This window comes from Pelecanus crispus, chromosome 5 (assembly GCF_030463565.1).
Source record: "Pelecanus crispus isolate bPelCri1 chromosome 5, bPelCri1.pri, whole genome shotgun sequence".
Classification (NCBI taxonomy): Eukaryota; Metazoa; Chordata; class Aves; order Pelecaniformes; family Pelecanidae; genus Pelecanus; species Pelecanus crispus.
In genome coordinates, this window is record NC_134647.1 from 67,862,509 (window position 1) to 67,884,975 (window position 22,467).

A 22,467-nucleotide genomic window follows, 5' to 3' on the forward strand; every position below is an offset into this window, starting at 1 on the left:
CTTTTTCTTCTTTGATGTCCTGTTTGTTGCAAACTTTGGTGCAGAAACTTACTGACACTTTAGAATTATTTTTCTTTCTCTTTCAAGTCAGCGAGAAACCAAATCATTTAAAATTTTAAAGGTGATGCATAAAACATTAATCTAGTGTAGTAACATGGCAAAATACTTCTCAAACCAACCATAACCCTGAAAAATATTGTTTTTTCCAACAGTGGCTTTTTGAATACTTACATCTGTGTAATTCATTTTTCAATCATGTGTGCCTTTTTTCTTGCATTGGCAACATTTAACTAAGCAAGCTACAACGTAAAGGGGAACAACTGAAAAAAACTAACAACAAAACTTTAAAGATTCATGGATTTAATCTCAGTTAGCTATAAATGTTTGTTTGAATTCACACTGCTAGGAGTTGAGAAGGAAGCATCACTTTTTCCAAGTACCTACTTAGCTGACATGGTGTGAGAAAATCTCGGTGCGCAAGAAACACAGCAGGGAGGAGCTCTGAATCTTGGGCATTTCCAGTTGTGCGTAGACAGCTTCGCGTTACCACCTTTTACTCGTCACAATTTTGCTTCTGTAAGAAACTCGGTGGTGAAAAAAATGGTCTCCCTTATGCAAGTATCTTGACTTTTTCTTTAATTTGGTTTTTGTGTCAAGTCTGCTACTTGCAGCAGCGGAATGATTTACCAAGGATTTGGTGGAGGCAGGGTGATGACAGTGTAAAACTGCACCACTGCCTCCTTGACAAGTTTAAAAATGGGAGGTCCTTAGGCAAGTTTTTTCATCAGAACAAACATGATTTGGAGTTTATATCATATTTAAAGCACAAGTCCTTGAAGGTCACTTAAGAAACAGCACTATTGCTCTGGCTGCACAGCAACACAGAGTTACTATGACAGTCAGTTCCTTCTTAGAACAATTGCTCTTAGGTTTGCCGAACTGGAGATGTCCATGTTTAAAGAGATCGTATGGCCATGTTTCCTGTGTTAAGAAGCTGGGGTTGGAGCAGGCTGTCTTGGCACAGTGCTCTGCTTTTCACAAAGGAGAGCCCTTCATCTTTTTGCTCTGTATTGATCTTTTGGGGGAATTTCTGTGTAAGGGGCTTTGAGAATAGAGCAAAGAACTAGCTCTGCTTTCCAGTGCCGTCTACTATAGAATAGCTGCTTTTCTGCAAAAAAACCCTGGTGAAGTCAGACATAACACATATTTGACTCGTATTTACCATTCTCCAGGCTAGCTCCATGTTGTTTGCCTGTGTTTTTTTGGGACACACTTCTACCTCCCTTTTGAAAGAGCTTCTTCCCCGTGACCCATTCTGATATGTGGAGATGGGAGGTCTTCTGACAGCCCTTTTTCTCAGTGGAGATGTTTGTCAGGAAGATTCATATCTATGTACCTCACAGTGAAGATTCGTTCTAAAGTGATTGTTCCCAGCAGAAGAGAAAATTGACAGTTTATAGCTCTGCTTTTACCTCCTCTAAGGAAATGACATTGTTTTATAATTGAAAATTAATATGCAAGGAGACAGAACCACCTGTTCCTCAACACGGAGAACTTGCGTTGTCTTAAAAATAGACACCCTTTATAAAAGTCTTCCCAAGTTAAAATCATAGATGAAGAATGCATTTTTTAAAAGTTAACTTTCTCAGAGAAATTCAGTTCAATAAATTGCTCAATTCAGATAAAATTCAGTATAACCAGTTATGCTATTTACATATTGCACATCAAAACTTAAGTGTAAAAATTCAGTCATTCTTTGTATAGAATAAAAAAGATTCTTGTTCTATTTCATGCATATAACGCCTCTTCTTCCAGTTGTGTCCTTTTCAAATATTTTGGCACTCTTAGCATCTTTTAAGCAAGCAGTGCCATGAAAATTAGCATAAATTGTACTTTGCAGAAAATGAACAATCCTTCCAACTGTAGATTCATCTCTCAAGGCCACTGAAACGCTCTTTGAAATTTCACCCACAATTGAGCTTCGTCTGATCTTAGATACCTTGCACAAAGGACATACTGTGCAATATGCAGTCAACTTCCCTGATTCTTTGTAGTGGTGAAAATCTCAAGATTTTCATAGTCATCTTTGGTCGAGCCCAAATACCAGTCATATCATAGACCCCATCTCCAGCTGCAGCTGAGGACTTTGTAGTTAGCCACAATCAAGTAGTCCATGCTTTCACTCTGACATTTTAGCTCCCAATCAACAGGAAATACACACCTTCCTGATGCAACAACAAAGATTTACGGACTGCAACTCACTAAAGGAAGATAACACCTTGCTTGCTAAAGGATGAATGGAAGGCCTGGTACATTTGTCACTGTATACGTTTTTCAATGTGCTACATTTTGAATTGCCCACCATTACTCTTGGTTCATCAATGTACTTCATTTTGATTCTCTTCTGTGGCTAGAGATCAGAAACTCAGCGGTGTGAGTCTGGGCTGGAAGGTCTATGCCGGGATTGTTTTTCCATTGCTCCTCCTGAAGCTGCTGCATTCTGCCTGAAGCAGCTCTCCAGAGTGGTAAATTACTTCATCCGTCTGGAGTCCCAGGTGCAATGAATTAGGGAAAGCACAACTGGTGCAAGTTCTCGAACAGCTTCAGCGTTCAGTATATTTACCTACCCCAGAAAATAGCAGCTACTCTAATGGAATCACAAATCAGGGATTTGCAGCATGGCCTAAGATTCAGGAAACTTAAGTACTACTTCAGATGGATACAGTCCACACCTCATTTGCAGAAGCAGCACTTCCTTCTGCTTTCAAACACTGCATTGTCTGACCAGTGCTAGAGAAACCCACTGTGTACTAGGCTTCAGCTAACAACTGCTGGTATCAACTCTTCTCAGTCCTCACCAAAGCCAGAGAAGTTAACCAAAGGCAAACTGCTAACTCATACAGCAGAAAAGAGTTTTCTGCATTTGGTAGGGCCTTTATCATAAAACTTACAAACTGTATTTCTTTTTCTGTGTATTTTTTATAGTAGTACTGATAAGTGGTTTCCTGCTGGTAGCTGAGGAGGAGTAGAAATTCATACTGTTTCCTGGATGTCTGCAGCAATTGTCATGGTGCCCCATGTGATATCGCTATGCCATCTGAAAGTGGTAGTGGTCAGGAAGAGAAAAGCAGTAAAATGAGTGTCACTTCTATCATTAGATCCAATATGTGGAATCCCTGTATGTACGGTCTCTCATTAAACTGAAGAGGGAGGATACAGGCTGAAAAGCCAGCAGCTTATACAGAGGTCTAACAAGGTGTAACTACATCAACACCTAGCTCCTATAAATAACACTAGACGAGATAACCTGTTGGATGAAGAATGGTGGGCTGAACCTGGCCACAGGTTTTCCTGATGATCGGAAGAGATTTTGATGAAGTCACAAACATCATACGACTACTATTACTTGGAAACACGCACTTACGGTTGCTCAACTAAACGAGTAGCATAGGAACATGCTTTATTACTGATAATGCAGTTCTATTATGATCTGCAATTAACACATTCTGTCATGGATGGTTAGTTTAAAGGCTGTCCCATTCTGACAGTGCCTAGCCTCAGGTTGTTTACACTGCAGTGATACAGCATTCAGAACTTTCCTTAGGAAACTTTGCCTTTTATAAAATACAGCGGCGTAGAACAGAATCATATCAAACGTTTCCTCCCATTTCACACTTGTTTTCAGCATTAAATTCTATATAGTGTGCCTTAGTATTTTTAGTCGGCCTGGGGTCCAAGACTACGAATAGATCATGGGATGATAGCTTTGACAGCTTGCATGCCTTTGGCCCAACAGAAGCATCAAGTAATGCTCCTGTGTGTGAAACAAGGCTTTCCTAGAGGTCAGTCCCAGATGCAAAAGGCATTCCTAAGAGTTTAAATACAATACTCTCAGCCTCCAGTTCCACCTGCGAGATGCATTTCTTTGCCTTCTCAAGCATAAAAACACAGCAGCAAAGCAAATGTATATGAAATGACCAAAACAACGCGTTCCGCACAGTTGCCCCTCTGGGAGGAAGAGGGGAAGATAAAGAGGTGAGTCATGTTGTTTACTGCTGTACAGGAAAATGGTTCGTGATCGGCCACGTCACTTATGAGCGAGATCGGAAAACCTGAACAGACTAGGAATGAACTTGCTTCTTTTTTCATTATGTTCTGCAAACAGCTTTTTGTGATAGATTATAAGCAAAGTGTGTATTGGCAAGTATTTTAATTGAATGATTTGGCATCATAAAATATTTTTTAAAGATGTTATCTAGGTTTGCTTCAGGTGTTTAAAAAAATAAAAGAGATAAATAGAAATACTTTCTTTTAAAAACATGCCCAGTCAATCCCTGTCTCCAAGATTTATGAATGGCAACAGAGCTAATAAATATCTGCATTGCACTGTGGTAAAATTCTGCATGGTGTTTGCTCCAAATTCAACAATGTTTTTGTAGGACTAGGCTGCGTTCCATTATTTTCTGGGTATTTTAGATCTCTCGACCTACTTACTTTCATTTCTGGCTAAACATAGGCAAAATGTTTATTTAGAATTATGTATTGTGTTCAATTCTACTTGCTTTGCCTCTCCTTGACCATTTTACAGAAAGAATACAGAACAGAGCAGTTATGTACCCCCTTGCATGCTCTTTATGGTCTGCTTCAATTCAAAAAAGAAAAAAATGAAAAAGTTTCTCGTGTTAATCAAGCACTGTAACAACAGCGTGAGGTCTGTGGCTGAAGAGCAGTGTAGCAATATGTCGAGAAAGAGTAGATGAATAGAAGCTGCAATATTCTGGACAGTTTTCATCCCTCACTGTTCCTTTTATGCTGCAGCATGCAGGGTGTGGAGGTAAGGAACTACTTCCTTAGTGCTGGAGCTGTATGGGATGTTTGTCTGCAGCGCTGGAGCCACGGGGGCCATGCTTGGTGTTGATAGTGCCATAGGTGCAGTTCTAGGATGAGCTGGTGTTTTGTTTGTGAATGTGGTGCTTTTCCTGACGTTTTGGTAATGTCTGAAGATTGCCTCTGTTGATACTCTCTGAAGATGCAAAATAGGAACTTTATCTCCAATGGTTAGCAGAGTTCAGTAAATCATTTCTAGAGATGAGAAGCAATGTCGTTTAGGAGATACAATATATGGATCATGTTCAATGTCATCTTCATTTGGGTATGGTACCCAGTACTGCTGTCATCACTACCAAGGTTACACAGCCTCTGTTGGGCAGCTGCAAAGTTTTTTTAGAAGCAACCAGCAGGGCCAGTTACACTTTTGGTATTTACTTTGGCCTTCATTCTTACCGCTCGTGGATACCTGGGTCTTGGGTCAGGTTTCCATTCCATGATGCTGGGCTCATTGCTGATGCAAATAATTCTTGGTGTTCGCAAGGAACAGCAGGAAGTTCACATGTACTGCCTTTGCTACATGTCTACTGAAAGTGTATGATGTGTGACACACATATATAAAAAAGTATATACAGATATACACAAAAAGTGTATGTATGTATACTCACACACACCAGTAGCAGGCTCTGTAGCCAAAGCTTTTTGAAAAGTTGTCAGAACTGTTTGAACTATTAAATTCAGCACTTAAAAAAAAAAAAAAAAAAAAAAGCAAAATACATGAAGGCAAAGCTTTGAAACCTTTTCAGATGATGGCTGAGGAAAATGCAGGGAGGTTAGGAGGCTTTACTAATGGTTTGCTGTGGGATCATAAAGGAACAGAGTGTGCAGTATATAGCTGCCTACAAGGAGAAATCCCCAAACCAGCGGGCAACCTAGCAAAAGCCCTTCAGTGAGGCAACCTCACCAAAAAGCAGTTTTAGGCTGGAGAGTTCCAAGGGCATCAGTTTTTGCTCTGGGGTAGCAGAGCCCTGCCTCAGTGGGACAGCACCTGGGATGGCCCCATCCTGCTCAGAAAACAGTTTTGGAGTGATTCATCTTTTTCCCCTTGCATTTCTGCCTTGTCTGTCTCCCTCAATCTGCCTATCCAGTATGAATTCTTGATGAGACAGGCAGCTACTGCTAATGTGGCAGAAGGGTAGGAAAAAAGATGCTAAAAAGGTGGAAGTGTGTGTGTGTGTGTCTGCAGTGAGAACCCTGGCAGAAGTGCCTCTAGCGAGCAAGAGCAGGGCCTGTTGTGGCCAGGAGAAACGCTTGGTGTGGCCAGCCAGGGTGCATGTGATACGTGCAGTGAATTGAACATTTACTGTTGTGCGCGGAGTTGTTGAAACGCCTTATTTAAACTAAAGACAAATATTTTCTGGGGGTTGGTGCTGCAAAGAATAGGTTTATGAAGTTATTTCTACTTGTTTTCCAACTGAGGGGACAGAAAAGGTTTGGGGACTTTTTGTTTCTTTGTAGCATGGTTGGGCCCCTCTTGCTGAGTAAGTACATACCTTTGTGCGGCTAGAAACATGTACAGGCATTTCACACACACCCCCATTATATAGATTCCTCTCTGCAGCTTTTACTTAGCTAAGTGTCTGTGGCTAGTGTAATAAATCAGTTGCTAGCATGCAAATATAGTTATTTCTTCTGCTTAAATCACAAAGATGCTTTTGCAGAGTGTTTGCACTGTTCTTTTTATCAAAAGGCATTAACTTTGCATTTCATACCAAGAATTCCAAAGCCCCTAACTCTTAGCCCAGAACAGGTTTAAATGCAAGATAAGCTGCAAAGGATGGTTAGCATAAAGTATATTCTTCAAAGTTAAATGCTATATAAAAGCTAATCCTTGAAGCTAATTTTTATTCTGGGTATTAAGTCAAGAAGTGTTCTTCTGAACTGATTTTATTCATGGTTTTTTTTATAGGTTATCAACTAGAATATATGTTTTTAATAAGAATGTGGTGTCTGTAATAAACTGTATTTGTAATCAGCTAGCATCCACTTTGTTTCTAAGTCCATTTTAATCCAGTATTTAACTGATGAGAGGTCTTGTATGTTTAGTTTCAGCCATGTTGTTATTTATTTAACTGACAGTCTGACTCAGAAGATTTTTTTCATCTTTACCACAATTGCACAAGGACAGGAAATGTCAAAGTTTTGAAACTGTGGCAACTTAAGTAAATTCAGGTAATCCCTTAGCCTAGAAATGTACACTTCTACCACTGCAAAGAGAGGACTGTCAGCCTTCCAAACACGTAATTGCTTTCAGCCTTGGGAAGCTGCAAGACAGTAGGAACTTTTAAAACCTTATGTGGTTAAAGCCCTTCTACAACACTAGCTCCTCACAAAGAAATTCTCCGGGCTTTTTTTGTTTGTTTGTTTATGTACAGATTTTATGATTCTCTCCCAGATTTACATAATGAACTGGCAACAAGTAATAAGGATTATCATCCTTAGACGTAAAATGATTAAAGTGGTAATTCCAGTAGCATGCAAGAATTTTTAAGCACAAAGGTCTTTATAAAATGGCGCATTCATTACTTGTCATTGCACCTCTTTTGCCTCAGATTTGTGGGAATTTTGTTTTCTTCTGTTGTACAAGACAAAATCCATTTCCTGCTATAATCTGCAAATGTAACCTAACGCTTTCCTTGCTGTGCAAGCATCGTGGATGTAGGCAATGCCCGCAGTCCCTACCTGCTGTGTTTCTGTGGCAGCTCTTCAATGGGAGAGCAGGTTGCTACGAAAGGCTGTGGTGTCTGGCAATGACTAGGGGCACGTGGACTTTCAAACTCGGTGTCTCCTGCACTGTTGCCTGAAATTGCAGAGGATTGAGCCTGATGCTCCACTCAGCTATTTCTGGGTCTGTGCCAGGCTTGTTTTGCCAGTTACAGTTCTAACGTTCACGCTGAACGTTTTCAGCATACTGCACAGGCCCTACGAAATGCTTTAAAGCAACATTTTTTGATGACTGTTGATGCATCGACAGACTTGTTGGTGTTTTTTTTTTTCCTTCAAATTGCTTTGCAGATGTTTTACTATGGGCCTGTCCACCCTGAAACATACAGCCCTGGCAGAAAAAGGGCTATGGTTGAATAGGTCCAGGTGAGTAAGAGCCAGTTCCACTCACCGAGCTGCAGCAGACTCTGGTTAGGAAACAGCTGTACTGTAAATGGACTGGCTAATATGTTTGAAGTGTAAGTAATTTATTAGACACCTCTGAGACAGGAGGCAAATATTATCTTCATCTTACAGATGGTGGAATTAAGACACAGATCTGTTTTCACAACTGTAGCTAAAATCCAGCTTACACATTATTTTGCATTAAATTCAGATCAGTTACTTTTTTAAATTAGAAATCATCCAGAACATCATTGCACCTAAAAACTTGAAAAATCATTTGATTTATTTGTTATATTTACACATTTGTCTTCAAGCTAAAATCTGAACTTTTTGGAATGTCTTTGTGTAATCACCTCTAGTTTTAGCCCTTCACACCTTTTTGCTATTTAATGAGTATTTCAATAAAACTAATTTTTTCCCTTAGTCCGGTAAGTATATCGGTGTTAAAAGTTCAACTGTACAAAGTGCCTAGAAAAGCATTCAGCTCAATAATCGGTCACTTCATATTTCTTTCAAATCTTTCTTAAACAAATCTTGTAATAAATAAAGACTAATACCAACATGACAATGCTGTATTTTTCAAATTGTTCATTTCCCAGTTTTAACAAGATAAAGAAATGAATACTTAATGTGGACATTGCTTTACCAAAAACAAAAAAAAAAAAGAGAGAGAGAGAAAGAGAGAGAAAAACCAACCCCCCAAAACAAACAGACAAAAAGGAAGACACAAAGGAACACACATGGAATGATGAAAAGGAACAACGATATTGCACAACTTCAGGTCTCTCTTCCCAGATTTTGATCCGTGTAATTGGGTATGTATGAATTCAGAAAAAAATTGTGTCCAGATAAATGTGTAGCAATTTGAGTGACTCTAGACTGCTTTCAATTCCTTCTGACTGCTAGTTGGCATTCTTTAAGAGAGCAGGTTGCTGTTAGCTGCAGGAATAATAAATAAATCAACATGTTGCTTCTACGATTTGCTGACCAACCCTTCAAAAATTATCTGTAACATGCACGATTCTTTTATATTGTAAATACACGAAGTCTTCAAAGTACTTGAGTCTTTAAACACAACTTGTTGTATCAAGTACTGAAACTACAGATGAAAAAGAATCGAGAACGTTCCCTGATTTTTTGTGGTTAACTTGAGATTGCACCTCATTTTGCAAGACCAGGACTTCTCAACATATCAGCGTTGCGTTGAATGTATAAAAGTCACAGTAGGGTACATTAAAGGAAAAAAAAAAAAAAAGAAAAAGAAAAAACAAACATGCTAAGTGGATAAAAGGTCTTTACAGCTACAATCTTTGCTAGACCATCTCTTAACAAGCACATACTGTTTGCTACAGAAATTTGCTAATTGTGTCATTCTGGCTATAGTACTTTTTTTGCCCTCAACTGCTAGTATGACAGTCTGTGTTTATATAAACTTTGCATTTATGTGCAGAACAAAGTATGTCTTTCTCATATCCGATTTCATACCTGTTTGGTGGACTGATGTGTCACCCAGCAGGGCTTAACAGATACATTTAATACAGGAGACTGAGATACAGTATGTTTATTCTTAACTTCTGATAACCTAAGAACTACAAGAACGAGAGATGCAGTATCCATTTGCTATGATCCAAGACAACCATTTTTAGGGAAAAAAAAGTAGAATAAGTGATCCATACTAACACTACATTAGTTCCAAATTTTCTTTTTCAGTCGTGGTACCTTAACTAGTTATTGTCCATCTGGCCCACTTTTAACCTGATCAAGTTAAAGGTGACATATTAAAGTTTAAGGACTGTTGTTTCATCAAAACCGAAGCAAGTTATAAAAAACATGAAACCATAATTTCTCTGTAGGACCTGTTTCATATCTTCATGTTCCACATCGCTTGTAGAAAAGGGATAATGCATCTCAGTTTGCTTACAAGCTAGGAGATCACTTTGAAGTCTGCATATTCCTAACTGCAAACAAAATATAGCACTTTTAACAGGTTATAAATAAACTGGTTTTCAAGCATAGAGCCAGCCCAACAATAACAATACACTATTAAAAAGACCTAAGGCAATGAATTCCATCTCCAATGGAAAAAAAAAAAGAAAAAGAACTGTGCAAACAAGCTTAAAACTATTTCTTTGTGCCAGTGTTATAAAATGTAGATTTCAATAAAGCCTTGACCCAAATGCCAGGACTTGTGAAAAGAATCAGAACAAAACTGGTTACTTTATTTAGGAAAAAAATACTCTTACCTTGCTGCTAATAAAATTGGATACACGCAGTTGAAACATTTACAGTCGCTGTAACACTTTACACAATTCCTATATACGGGTGTAAGAACAAACATTAAAAGACAATGGTGGGTCAAGGCTTTACATTAAAAATAACAACCTACTTTTCTATAGTCTCTAAAATACTATGTTTTTTCCAATATTTGCAGCCATTCAGGAATATTTTTTATTTATTTATTAGGAAATGTATACTTTGTGCATGATCTTAATTCCTAATTCCTGGCTCTTTGGGCTGAATGACAAAAGGATCAAACCCATTAAAGTGGATGGTCTCCTTGAAGGTTCAGTGGAGAAACCCTGGCTCAGTTAGTCTCATATGATGAAAGCAGTGCTGCATCCACTGGCTCCATGCAGGATGGACAGGTAAAGGATCTCATCAACCAGTCATCTATACAGTCCAGGTGGTAAATGTGCATGCACGGCAGAAATCGGATAGGGTCCCCATAAACAAAGTCCATCATACAAATGACACATCTGGGGGCGGGAAAAAAAAAAAAAGTCATAAAAATATTTAAGCTACTGTTACCACACTGGAAATGAAAAGTAGTGCAGTATCTACTCCTGGATATGTTTGAGTCAAACACACTTCTAGCACTTGCAGATAGTGGGAGGAGTTCTTAGCTCTGTCAGTGCTGGCTCCACCAAGCACTAGAGTTTTTTGGTGTTTCCTTTGTACTATGTGCCCACGGTTGCAATATGAGCAAGGGCAGGAAGCCTTCTACCTCAGCAGAGCGTATAAAATGAGAAATGGCAGAAGGGAGCCATGAAGGCGAGGAAGTAACATGAAATTACTTCCCTGTGAAGAGAGAATAAAGAGGAAAAAACCTGTAAGGGCATGAATTACATGGGTCGGGAAAGTAAGTTTCACCTGTGACAGGAAAACAAGTGAGGATAAAGGAAAGAGCCTTCTGCATGGTCATTTTTTTTTCAGAAAGCTACATTAAATTACAGTCCCTGAAAATAAGGCAAAAACAGGAGGACAAGATCAGGTTTCTCGGGGCAGTATCATAAGCCAGTGCAACAGCCACGTTAGTTCAGTTAGGTTTCTGTAACTTACTCTCTGATCTTCTTCTCGGAGCCATCTCTTCCAGGATCATAGACTCCTTTAGGTAGATGCTGAATAAGGCCTATCCTCTGCGCTATTCTGATTTGTTCCTCTTCTGTCAGCTGTGTTGCTAGCCGAGTCTGGCTAGGAGTCGGGTGATAAACAGGAACAGGGACCTGCTCCTGAAATTAAAGTATTTCCGTTAAAAAAACCACAGAGGCTTTCCTAGCATTTCGTAGCACAGTACAGGCAGTGTATTTAACTTTCCCTCTCTTAGTCCTACAAATGTTTGTATCATCTCCCGCTCCTACTTTGCAATTTTGGGGCTATAATTATATTGAGAATGGGATAAAGAATTGAGGCCAGTATCTTGAGCAAGGAGCTGCTTGTGCTTGTTCTCTGCAAAAGCTTTTTAGCTCCAGAATTGTTCATCCATGAAATACACATAGGACAAACTCCACATGACAGCAGGCAAATAAACCTTATAGGCACCTGGTGAACTGCTAAGAGACTGAACTGAACAACATAATGGCTGCGGCTGAGCCTCTAGTATTTGCAACAAAAAGTAGATTTTTTTTTTTTAAACATTTAGGAAGAATTATTTGCAAAGATGAGGACAGCACCTGTTCTTAGGAGTTTTAGAGAGGAAGGTTTTGATTGGTTCTGTAATAACTAAAATTTATGTGAACTGTTCTGGGCCACACAAACTCCAATCCAGAACTATAGATTTAATTCTTCTATGTTTAAAAAAAGTCACCTGGACAATAAAAAGAATAGCTTCAGTAAGTAAGCCAGGTTTTACATTTGTTCTCATACATTAATATGATTTTACAAGCTCTCTCAAGCTGGACTTCAACTGCTGTATGTTTAAAGTACATATTTCCCAAACAAAAAATAGGCAACATGTAGGTATTATGCAGTCCTTCCTCTGCCACGTTCTCAGAAGTTCTTTTGAATATTAACGAACTTTAGATCAGATATTTTCACTAACATTTATATTCACATGGTACTTATTTTACTTGCTTTTAAAGCACTTTTTCAGACATAAATACCAATTTTGAACAGGAGATACTATTAGGACAGTATTGGCCAGTAGCCATAAATCTACTGTTAATAGGGAGACTATTTCTTGCAATAGGCCTATTTTAATGGTACTTCTTAAACAGCAGGAAAAAAAAAATCAACTTATAGATGCATTCTGAAAATAAACCTGGCGCAGAGACACAATAGCATCAATTCACCTGTTTGGAAAAAATGCAAAAGTTGATGTTTCAGAGGACATTGCTGCAAAACCCGCAGACTGCAGGAGCGTGTGCAGCTGCACCGCAGGAAGCCCTGATGCAGCACACAGCACCTCCGACAAAGGTCCCACTGCCAAACTTCCCCTCTCTCATCACCGATACGGGGAAGACGTGGGCTCTCACCGTCTGCGACGGAGCAACCACCTTCTGAAACGTGCATGACCTCACAGAGCACGGACCGCGGTGGGCACCTCCAGATATTTCTAGCAGCAGGAACACGGCTGCATTCCCCTGTCCTGTTCCCTCTTTGCCTGCTCCAGCAATGGTCTAGTGCAGCGTGCAGCGACGCCAACACCTGGCAAAGTCCAGATACGGGGTTTAACGCATGTAATACTGCGCTTGTAAAAACTGATAAAGTGATTCTTCTTTCACTACTAGGCAGCATGGCAAGCAGAAAGACAGACGGGACTCCTGGAAGGCTGGGGGAAAGCAGCCCGAGGGGCGCGCAGCCTCTCGCCGGCTGGTGCCGGGGGTGCCCAGCAGCAGAAGTCCTTGCTTAGAAGAAATGCTAATCAAAAATACAAGCCTGCTTGGCAATTCTTCTCTTAACACAGTGCCTACCACTTGCAGTTGAGCTGTGGGGTAAAATTCAGAGTCTCCTCTTAATTTGGCTACACTAGAATTCTCCCCTCTGATTTCCTAGCAGAACTCAAAGGAATTATGAGAAGGTTCAAAAGACAAAATGCCAGTGGTTCTGTAAGTTTGGTTCATTTCCTGACTACTCTAAACTGTGTTTCACAGAATCACAGATTTCTTCTAGATCAGCTGCCTCTTAATGCTTTAAATCATCTAAAGTAATCATTGTCTGGATAGGGAAAAGCACCAGTGGAAGCTAGGGATGACCTGTCAGATACAACAGTAATCATGAAGCGGCTCTGCAACCTTTGGTGTCTGCAAAATAAAGCTCCCCTTGGCAAAACCATGACTGCAAGTGACAATGCAGAAATACAAGGAAAAGCAAAAACAGGAGGAGGAAAAGAGATCCAAGAAACTCTCAAAATGCCTGAAAGTAGCAGTGACAACTGACAGCAAATGCCTGTAGCAGAAGAACAGCAAACTGATCATCTCCACAAAAATTATACAGCAAAAGGAAACTACAGTTAAGTAAGAATCCGTTGTGAGTTAGAACTATCACATTTGGACAACTCTGGAATGAGAAATCAGTCAGGCTACCCAACCGATGACTGCTTCGGTTAAGTTTTGGACAGTAAAGTAACACAACTTTTAAGCCCGTAATGAGCCCAACAAGAACAAAACCTCACTCCCTCGTTCTAGTCTTTTACAGGCGCAAGCTGTGAGCAACCACCAAGGGACTATGCGCTTGGGGAACCCATTTCTGCATTATTGCAGTGCCCCACTCCCATGGGTGTTGTCTTCCCCAAGAAGACCTGAAGAAGAGGGGCCTGATGGACCCCCGGGCCCCCTTCCCATGCCAAATACACAAATGCCTTCCTGACCGCCAGCGCTGTATGGTAACACTCCTTTTGGTGTCCTGTCTCACGTTCCCTCCCCGCAGAGCCACCACCCTGTGCTACATGTCTGACATAACCAATTAAGGCAGGAATTTATAGTTGCCAGCTGTGGGCTTCTACAATTTCACATACTAGACAAGAATCTCTTGTCAGATGAGTTAACTCTGGGTGAAAATGGTGCTGCCTTTCACCGTGACGTCTTCATGCTTGTGAATATAAAGAAATGGGGTTGGTGTGGCTGCCAAGCTGTTGTGAAAAATGCATAAATTGTACTACTGTAAATAAAAAAGGGTGACCGCTCAATACCGTGAGCCGGTGCACTTCCTTAACACGCTCTCTGGTGGCACTTTAATCTCGCCTCCTGATTACTATTAAAAGCCTGCCCAAACAGAGCTAGCCGTCCACTGGATACGAACATACCAGTAAAACGGAAGAACACGGCCACATGCATGGCAGAGAGTCAAATTATAGGGTACACCAACAATGAGCTTTTCAAACCAGTCCTCTCCCCTCCAACAGATAAAAAGAAAAAGGTGTAAAAGGTGTGTTTATACCTGTATGATTCTAAAAATATTTTAAACTATTTATTCATGAGAATATGAGAGCCCAGATTTCTCCGACTCGGCTCGCTGAAGCGACATTCAGCATCCCCGGAGGGGTCGAAGTAAGAGATGGAGCAGACTGCATGAAGTGCTCCCTCAGCTAGACCCTGACCGCCACCCTCAGTCAAGCTGGGCTCCTTCAGCCCCCAGCAGCCCTGCTGGCAGGCACCCAGGCTGGCCCCGCACGCAGCCCCCACTGCATCGCCAGCTGCATCCTTTGGTTTCTCCACTACCAAATCTCTGAAGCATTTTTGGAAGTTGAGCTCAGCTGACAATAATTTCAAGCCGCCTGTAAGTACAGAGTGCAGCCCTGCCTGCGCGGGTTTATCGCCCCTTTGCACATGTGTCACAGTTTATAATGGCTACTTTTATCAACCACGTCAAGGCAAGGTCCCACTCGCTCCAGCGTGGATATTCAAGGGTAACGATGTGAGGATTTGAGACTTCAGTCAACTTACATTTGTAGCTAGAGGGCCCCTGACACATATATATATATATATAAAAGATTCTGTTACCCAAGTAATTATTATTTTACTCCAAAGACGAGCATTAATTTATGGCGCTGGTGTCTCACTTTTCCCTTATCTACCATGGAAAATGTTTTTGCAGACAAAATTACGAAATACTGAACTTCTAGCCAAAGTCCGTGTTATTTATCATTTGATAAAGATGTCAGGCATTTCAAACTAAGATGAAAATTCATGTTAACTCTATTTCTCCATGCAAAAAAAACCTAGAAAAGGCCAAAACAAATAATCAAACCCACACACTAGTGTCAGGCAATGAAATAAAAACCACTTTCTGGCACTTTACTTGCTCTAATCAATTATTTTTTCCCATATGAATTTAGTAATGATGAAACATCTCAGATGGCCGCAGTCCTGGAGATACACAACTCTGTTCTTGTTCACAAAGTAGGTGGTGTCAGCACAAGTTCCCCTGGCTTTCTGTGAAATCATTTGTTCCTAATGTTTATTCAGCCCTTAAATAACAGCATTACTTTAGGCTCAAGGACTACAGCAGGGTTTGTGTCTCCATCTCACCCTGGCTCTTCCTACTTTGGGGCGGGGGGTGGGGGCGGGGGGGTGGGAATCATAGAAGGCATCTGGAGGTCTGCATTTTTCACTTCTAATGAAAATAAACATTTTCACACATGGCTTAAAAGGCCCAGACGCTGTGTTCCTGCATGCAGATTCCCAAGCACACTTTCGGTTCTCACCTAGAAAAAGGAGGTTTCATCAAGCATGATTTTTAGTTTGAAGTTTTCTCATCAATGCAACTTACCTTGGTTACTTATGCTGCAATAAATCTGCTTTTCTCTTGTTTTACAGCGTTTTCATCTTGTTTTCGCAAGTGCAGTGATTTTGTAATACTCTAAAAACAGGTCAGTGGTAGATCAGAAACTCTTAATCCCTGGATAAAGATTATTTTAAGATCTCTCTACACCACATATCAGCAGTATGTTATCAGGACTTTTGTTTGTCATTTTTAATAATTGCACCAACATGCACAAATTATCCTTTCAGGAAGGTCAAAGGTGAGATGAATAATTTGTTAACATCTAACAGTTCCAGAGGTTAAAGCTTCACTGCTATCCCCGAGATCCTGTCTACAGCCACCTGCCTTCCACTATTGCCTGCTTCGCTCGGTTTCCATCTCCGAATTTTCTTTCTCATCTAATCTAATGCTCTTAGTGTGTCTCACCCTGGGATATTTATTTGCTTTTTAACACCAGATCAACAGCATATCTGTTAATTCAGTCTGACAAAGGAGACAAACGTCTTCCAAGCTATATTTACCCCAAGTCTCTTCTACATTTTTTAAATACCAGTAGGTATAGCGCTTACGCGCCTTGAGGTTGCTGCCTAATTAATTAATGCAAATATAACAGTTCAATTTGAATTTCCCCAGTCGTTCCCACAGCTCTTTTTTGAAATCCTTTCGATATGCAAATGTCTGTCTTGAAACGTGTTGTCTGAAAGCAGCTGCACTGGTTCACATACAGCTGCATCAGGGCCACGTACGCTTTACTGCTCGCCAGCCCTCAAACTGATCTGAAAAGTGGCCTGGCCTTTCTGCAGCTCTAACAGCCTTGCAACATGGCTGCCTATTACAACGCTCGTCGTCACTACACAAATCTTTCAGCCTTGCTGCTTCCCCCTTCCTTACCTGTAAGGTGAGATGCTTAGCAGGAAGCCCAAATAACTAATCTAGACAAGAACAACTTCAGTTTATAGATGTAAAGTCAGAAGGGTGAAGAAAAAAAATTGTGCTTTTGGGGTTTTTTTGCAAAATCCCCACTGAATTTCATGACATTTTCTCTTCTCGCTAATTTATTACTCATAAGGAACTTGCTGGGATGATGGTCCAGGAGCCTTTTCTCTGAGTGCCATTCTGATCTGGGTGAAAAGACTCAAACTCCATCCATATGTGAACACACATTTTGAAATAATATCCTCCCCCAAGACATATTACTGTAAAACCACTAGCCATTATAATGTGCATTATACGACAGCTACAGCTTACTTTAATAATCCTTAGAATATTACAAGTAGCCTGCCAACTATAAAAACCTTTTGCTGCCATACAGAAGAGAACAGTTCATTTATGAAGCTGAATATCAGTTGCTATAAACTACCATGTAATGAAATTGTTACCCAATCTTTTATATTCCTGCTTCCAGGTAACCAGTCAGTATAAATAACTGCAATATCTGAACACTTCCACTAAAAAGTTCTTTTGAAAGAAAAGCCCCCTCCTCTCACCTCTCCCACTTGGAAGAGACACCTGGGACAGACAACCAGATCAGACACAAGCACATGCACAAGAGGAGCCGTTCTGGCACAAGCCAGAAACTAAAGCATGGGTTTATCTAGCAGACCCCATTCACTTAACAGCAATGTAGTCGGAAAAGAGATTCAACATTAAATTAACACTGTATTAAGCAAAACTGTAACTGATCCTTTACCAAATTTTCAAGCGTGCCAAAGACTGATTCCCTTTGTTTATGTGAGAAGCGTGAATATCCAAGTAATTTTCTCCCAACAAACAGTAATATGTTTCAAAACAGATTCATTGCACCACTCCACTAAATACATGCTCACCTTTAAAATACAGTTCCCAGTCCTTGCATTTCTCAGGATTCCCACATTCCTCCCTAAGGAGACTAATCACACAAATTTTGCATGTATATCTGATTTATCTGGAACTTTAAGGCCAATAAACATACACTTCATTTTTAAGATTTATTAAGGGATTGTTCTACTACTACTGCTTGCTGGAGAGAGCTTACTTTAACTCTTCGTGACCATTTTAAACAAAACCACTTTACTTTTACTTTCCTTTGTTTGACTGAAGGACCAAAAAAACATACCTACAACACACAAAATTTCACATCTCAATTTTTCCTTTAAATTTTTATTAGTATCACAATTATCATTTAAATATGAAATAGAGAATTTTCATGCAGAAATAAATGCATGCACTAGCATCTTACTGGTCCATAGCCAGTAAGAGTACAACACTCCAAAACCCAGCAAGGCCCCCCCTGCACCTGGGATGTGTTGAGGTTTGTACACGCTTCCCACCAGGGCACTCTCAAGGGAAGATTAATAAGAATTCTGGCATTGTAGGAATTGGGCATTGTAGATATGGTCAGTAAGTAATGTTACCAACAGGCTAAGGAAACAGTCTGCAACAGAGAGGAACCTGCAGAATGGAAACAGTCTGCAGCAGAGGAGAGGAACCTGCCAAATCTGCACGGCGTTTCTCCAGCTGCTCACGCCACTGAAGAAGCAACACCCGGTTTGAGTCATGCGTCATTTCCGAGGGGGGTGTTTTTTGGTGAAAGCCAGGGTGGTTCAGCAGTGATGGCGTAGCCTCATTTAAGCTACTGCTAAAACTGCAAAAAATGTCCTTTACATTTTTCACAATTATTCCACTGAAATTACTGAGAAATAAATGTATCTGAAGAGTTGGAAAAGATGAAAGAGAGTGAGTCCTGGCTGCCGACTCTTAAAATATCACCTGTTCCCTGAGCTCAGCTTTGCTACCGAAAACAGGGCTGGGGCCAAGAGAGAGGAGGCACAAACTAGATGCATCCTGCCTGCTGCTTTCCTAGACAGTGACAAGGGCTATTAGAGAAAAGGGACTTCATTTTCAAGCTTCTTACCTGTGCTGTCACACAAAACCAAAAAGGCTGCCTACTGCCAAGATAAATCGTTGACGGTGCCCTTTTCAGCTTGGCCAGTGCAAAGCCAGCCTTACCTGGCAGATGGAAATCACCTGCTGCTCTGTAGAGTCACCTGCTCTGAAATTTGATTAACCATCAGTGCAAACCTAAATACAAAAGATTAGCAAGAAGGAGTTGTAGGGGAAAAGCAGTAATTAAAAAGCAGTAATTAATCCCTGGAAGCACAGTCTCCTGACACAACCAGACAGTTTTCACATTTCTAGGCTGCACAGCAGGTTTCTCTGGCTCAAGGGTCATATCCTTGGGTACAGTTCCACTAACTGAGTTCTTGTTCACCAGCTTCATGTTGGGTTTAGCCGTCTTTATTCCTTTCTCCAGTGATCCCATCAAACATCAGGGTGTGAATTTCTTGAGGAAAGTGGATAACATACACACCAACACATCCCAGACCATCAAATTTCTCACTAGAGAACTGACTCCATCTCTCCAGACAGCCCCACTGACAGCTCCACCTACAGTGTCAGGCCACAACTTCTGAGAGGTAACAACATTTTCTTATTACAGCTCCTAGCATGTTTAACAGCTTTGGGGTTTTTTTTTCTTTTTAGTATAGGGAGAGAAAATATCCATAAACAATTTACAAAAATTCATGCTTTTCTGTTAGGTTGCTGCAGTGAGCAAAGCCAAGGAAGACCAGTTACCCCTAAACATTAAATTAAGGACACTCAGGCACAAAATACAGCCTCCTGAGACTTGTACACACCAAGGACTACAAAGGAAAGCAGCTGGGTAAGGAGAAAATCTAGCAGAAGGGGCCAGCAGTCATTCCTGCAGCTGGTGGTAGAACAACAGCACATGTATGCGGATCGTCCGACCCCATCAGCAAACCACAACATCTGCATTATTGGTACATGTTCTCTCCTACTTACGCCAAGTGGTTATCTTTGCAAAAAAAAACCCTCTTACGCCTGGCAAGCGCAGACAGTCATTATAGTGCTACGGCTATGTTAAACACAGCACTTATGGTTCAAGCAAGACGGCTGTTGGAGAAATGAGGAGCAGATTTAACAACAAATAAAAACCTTAAGTTTTGGGAAGACGAAAATGGTCCTATAGTGGAAGAGGCTGAAAACAAATAAATCTCTTGGACCATCTCCTCTGCTGAAAGGTACAGAGTGAACCTGCTGTGTCCCATTCACTTACTGCTGTGGAACTGCTGGCTAGCAGGAAGCAAAAAAAAAAAAAAAAAAAAAAAAAGAACACCCCAAACAAATGAACCCAGTTAACGTGTTTTTCGGAGGCTGCATTCAAGCACAAGAGACGGGGGGAAGCACTCTGGAGCTATGATGGAAAAGCTGACAGAATGCTTAACGGTCCACGCAGAAGTAGGAGAACTGTTCACACTTCAGACACGTATTTACTTTCTGGAAAGGGTAAACATCAATCAGCACTTCCTTACAGTAGAAACCAAAGGCATAACAGCTAAAAATTCCAGTATTGATCACCCCAGGTAACATGTCAAGCCTGCAGCCAGCCTGGACTCTCGCTATGCCGGGTCCGTACACGGTGCAGCAGACAGGCTCGCTCACAGCTGCCCCGCTCGTCCATGGGGTTTGTACCAGACACCATGCCCCACGCACACCCACCCAAACCACTCACGCAGAGGCTTTGACTCACCTCAGGGTACAGCAGACAAAAAAAGCTTAAGCTCACACGCGCTCCTGCCTCCTGAGACAGGAGCTTGGCCCAAATCTACCCTCCTATAACCCGCAAAGCGTTGCATCACTCGCACAAGTTTGTGCAAGTCGCTCACACCAAGGGCTTGATACGGATTAGCGGACAGGCAGGCACCCTACGAGGGCTATAGGCATACAGGTGACTTCAGGTGGGCAACATGATCCACGAAGTAACAGCGTGCGTTACACTTTGAACCAGCTACTGAACCCCCAGGCTCAGCGTAGCCGAGCTAAGCACACGCAGCCCCTGCTTACCTCCTGGTGCCATTTTGGGGAATTTGGGGATTAGGGTGCAGCTGACTCCAGCTGGTCTAAAACAGCGCTGCCTCTGCAACACGGGTCCTGCCACTTCCCTTGCACTGGCTCTAGTCGCTGCGAGGACACCGATCCAACTGAGCTGCCACCTCATGAAAAGCAAACAAGGCGTTACCATCGACTGTGCGATTGCTAGGGCCGCTGAAAAAGTTGGGAACAGGCAGCCAAGACGAAAATGGAGGAGTGCCCTTGTCAGGGACTTAAGCCAATGGTCAAATCCTGACTTCAAACACTTAAAAAAACAACAAGAGTGCTAAAATTTATCTTTTGGCAAGAATTAGGTCAGCTTGAAGGCAATTCTAAGAACAAAACAACCCTTCTGAGTACTTCAGGAACGAGGTAGCAAAATTATAGAAATTGGCCATAATTAGCCAAGAGGAAGGGCTGGGGACATAAAACCAAACCAGGGAGTAAACACGAAAATGCACATAAACTAAAGGCACAAGCAATCCATCAGGGGAGGACTGCTGAAGTATAAATACAGGCTGTACTTCCGTGTGTAAATAGAAGACGTGTGTATGTATATTTAAACGTGCTAGTTTGAAGTAGTAAGAACATAATAACATACAGCAGAGGAATATTATGCATAACTAGGAATGTACTTTAGAAAAAGTATATAATGAGAAGGATATCAAAGGATCAGCAAAATCCAGTGATGAATGATCTCATCTCTAGGCTCAGCGTATGGTGTTATCTGGGCGTTATCGTTTAACGACGTGGCAAGGCATCCTCCTTGGGCAAAGAGGGCTATCCAGAATGCAATTTAACAGCCTTGCCTAAAGTAAGTTTCAACACACATCCAAAACCATCATATCGAACGCAAGTCCTCATACACCAAGTTCCTAAAACAGGACTTAAATAGACACAACAGCCCCAGCCGGAACAAGAACATCACCCCTGTGTGCGGTCTTCTGGGAGGTGTCAATTTGGCCTCAGATAAGAGGTAACACAGATAACGAAAACAAACAGACAGATCAACAAGCAGCTATCTCAGATAATCTGCCCCCGATGTACTAACCTATGCGACGACACGAAACACTTTTCTCTAGCCACCCAGTTGTAAGCAAGCACCAAAAAAGAGGTTTGAAAAGGGACACGGTAGTTCTTTTTATAGAGATACAGTCTGTTACCCAACCAAAATACACAGAAGAGGCAACACAGGAGAGGGCTTCTGCAAAGCTTGACAGGGACCTTCCCCTCGACCAGGGAGCAGGTAAAGAATGGCTGAAAAGGCAGAGCCCCACAGCCAAGCCGTGCTAGCCCAGGAAGGTGGGCTAGCAACGGGCTCCCCCCAGCAAGGGAAGCCAAGCAGAAACCTGATGGAGCATTTTCCATCGGGCCTCGCAGCAAACAGGGACTCAGCAGAGCGGGACTCTCACGCAGTACAAACCTCTGCCAAACCATAGAGAAAGGAGAGAAAACAGATTGCTCTACTCAGGATAAACGACGTGGGGGAGAAAAGTGGTAACAGTCCACGTGCTATTGCAGAAGAGCTTCAGAAAGCAGACGGGGCTGGTGATGAGCTGA

The 22,467-nt window shown here is 41.4% G+C and overlaps 1 protein-coding gene across 3 annotated transcripts in view; it reads right to left on the reverse strand.

Moving 5' to 3' along the window:
* Positions 1–9,350: 9,350 nt before the first annotated feature.
* Positions 9,351–22,467, reverse strand: part of RNF11 (ring finger protein 11) — a 32,225-nt gene continuing 19,108 nt past the window's right edge. For all 3 annotated transcript variants that reach the window (XM_075710462.1, XM_075710464.1, XM_075710463.1), the window contains 2 exons: positions 11,335–11,504; positions 9,351–10,751 (listed from right to left, as the gene is read on the reverse strand). In XM_075710462.1, coding sequence (XP_075566577.1) covers positions 10,580–10,751; positions 11,335–11,504 — 342 coding nt within the window. In that variant the 3' untranslated portion in view covers positions 9,351–10,579. The remainder of the gene's footprint in view (positions 10,752–11,334; positions 11,505–22,467) is intronic.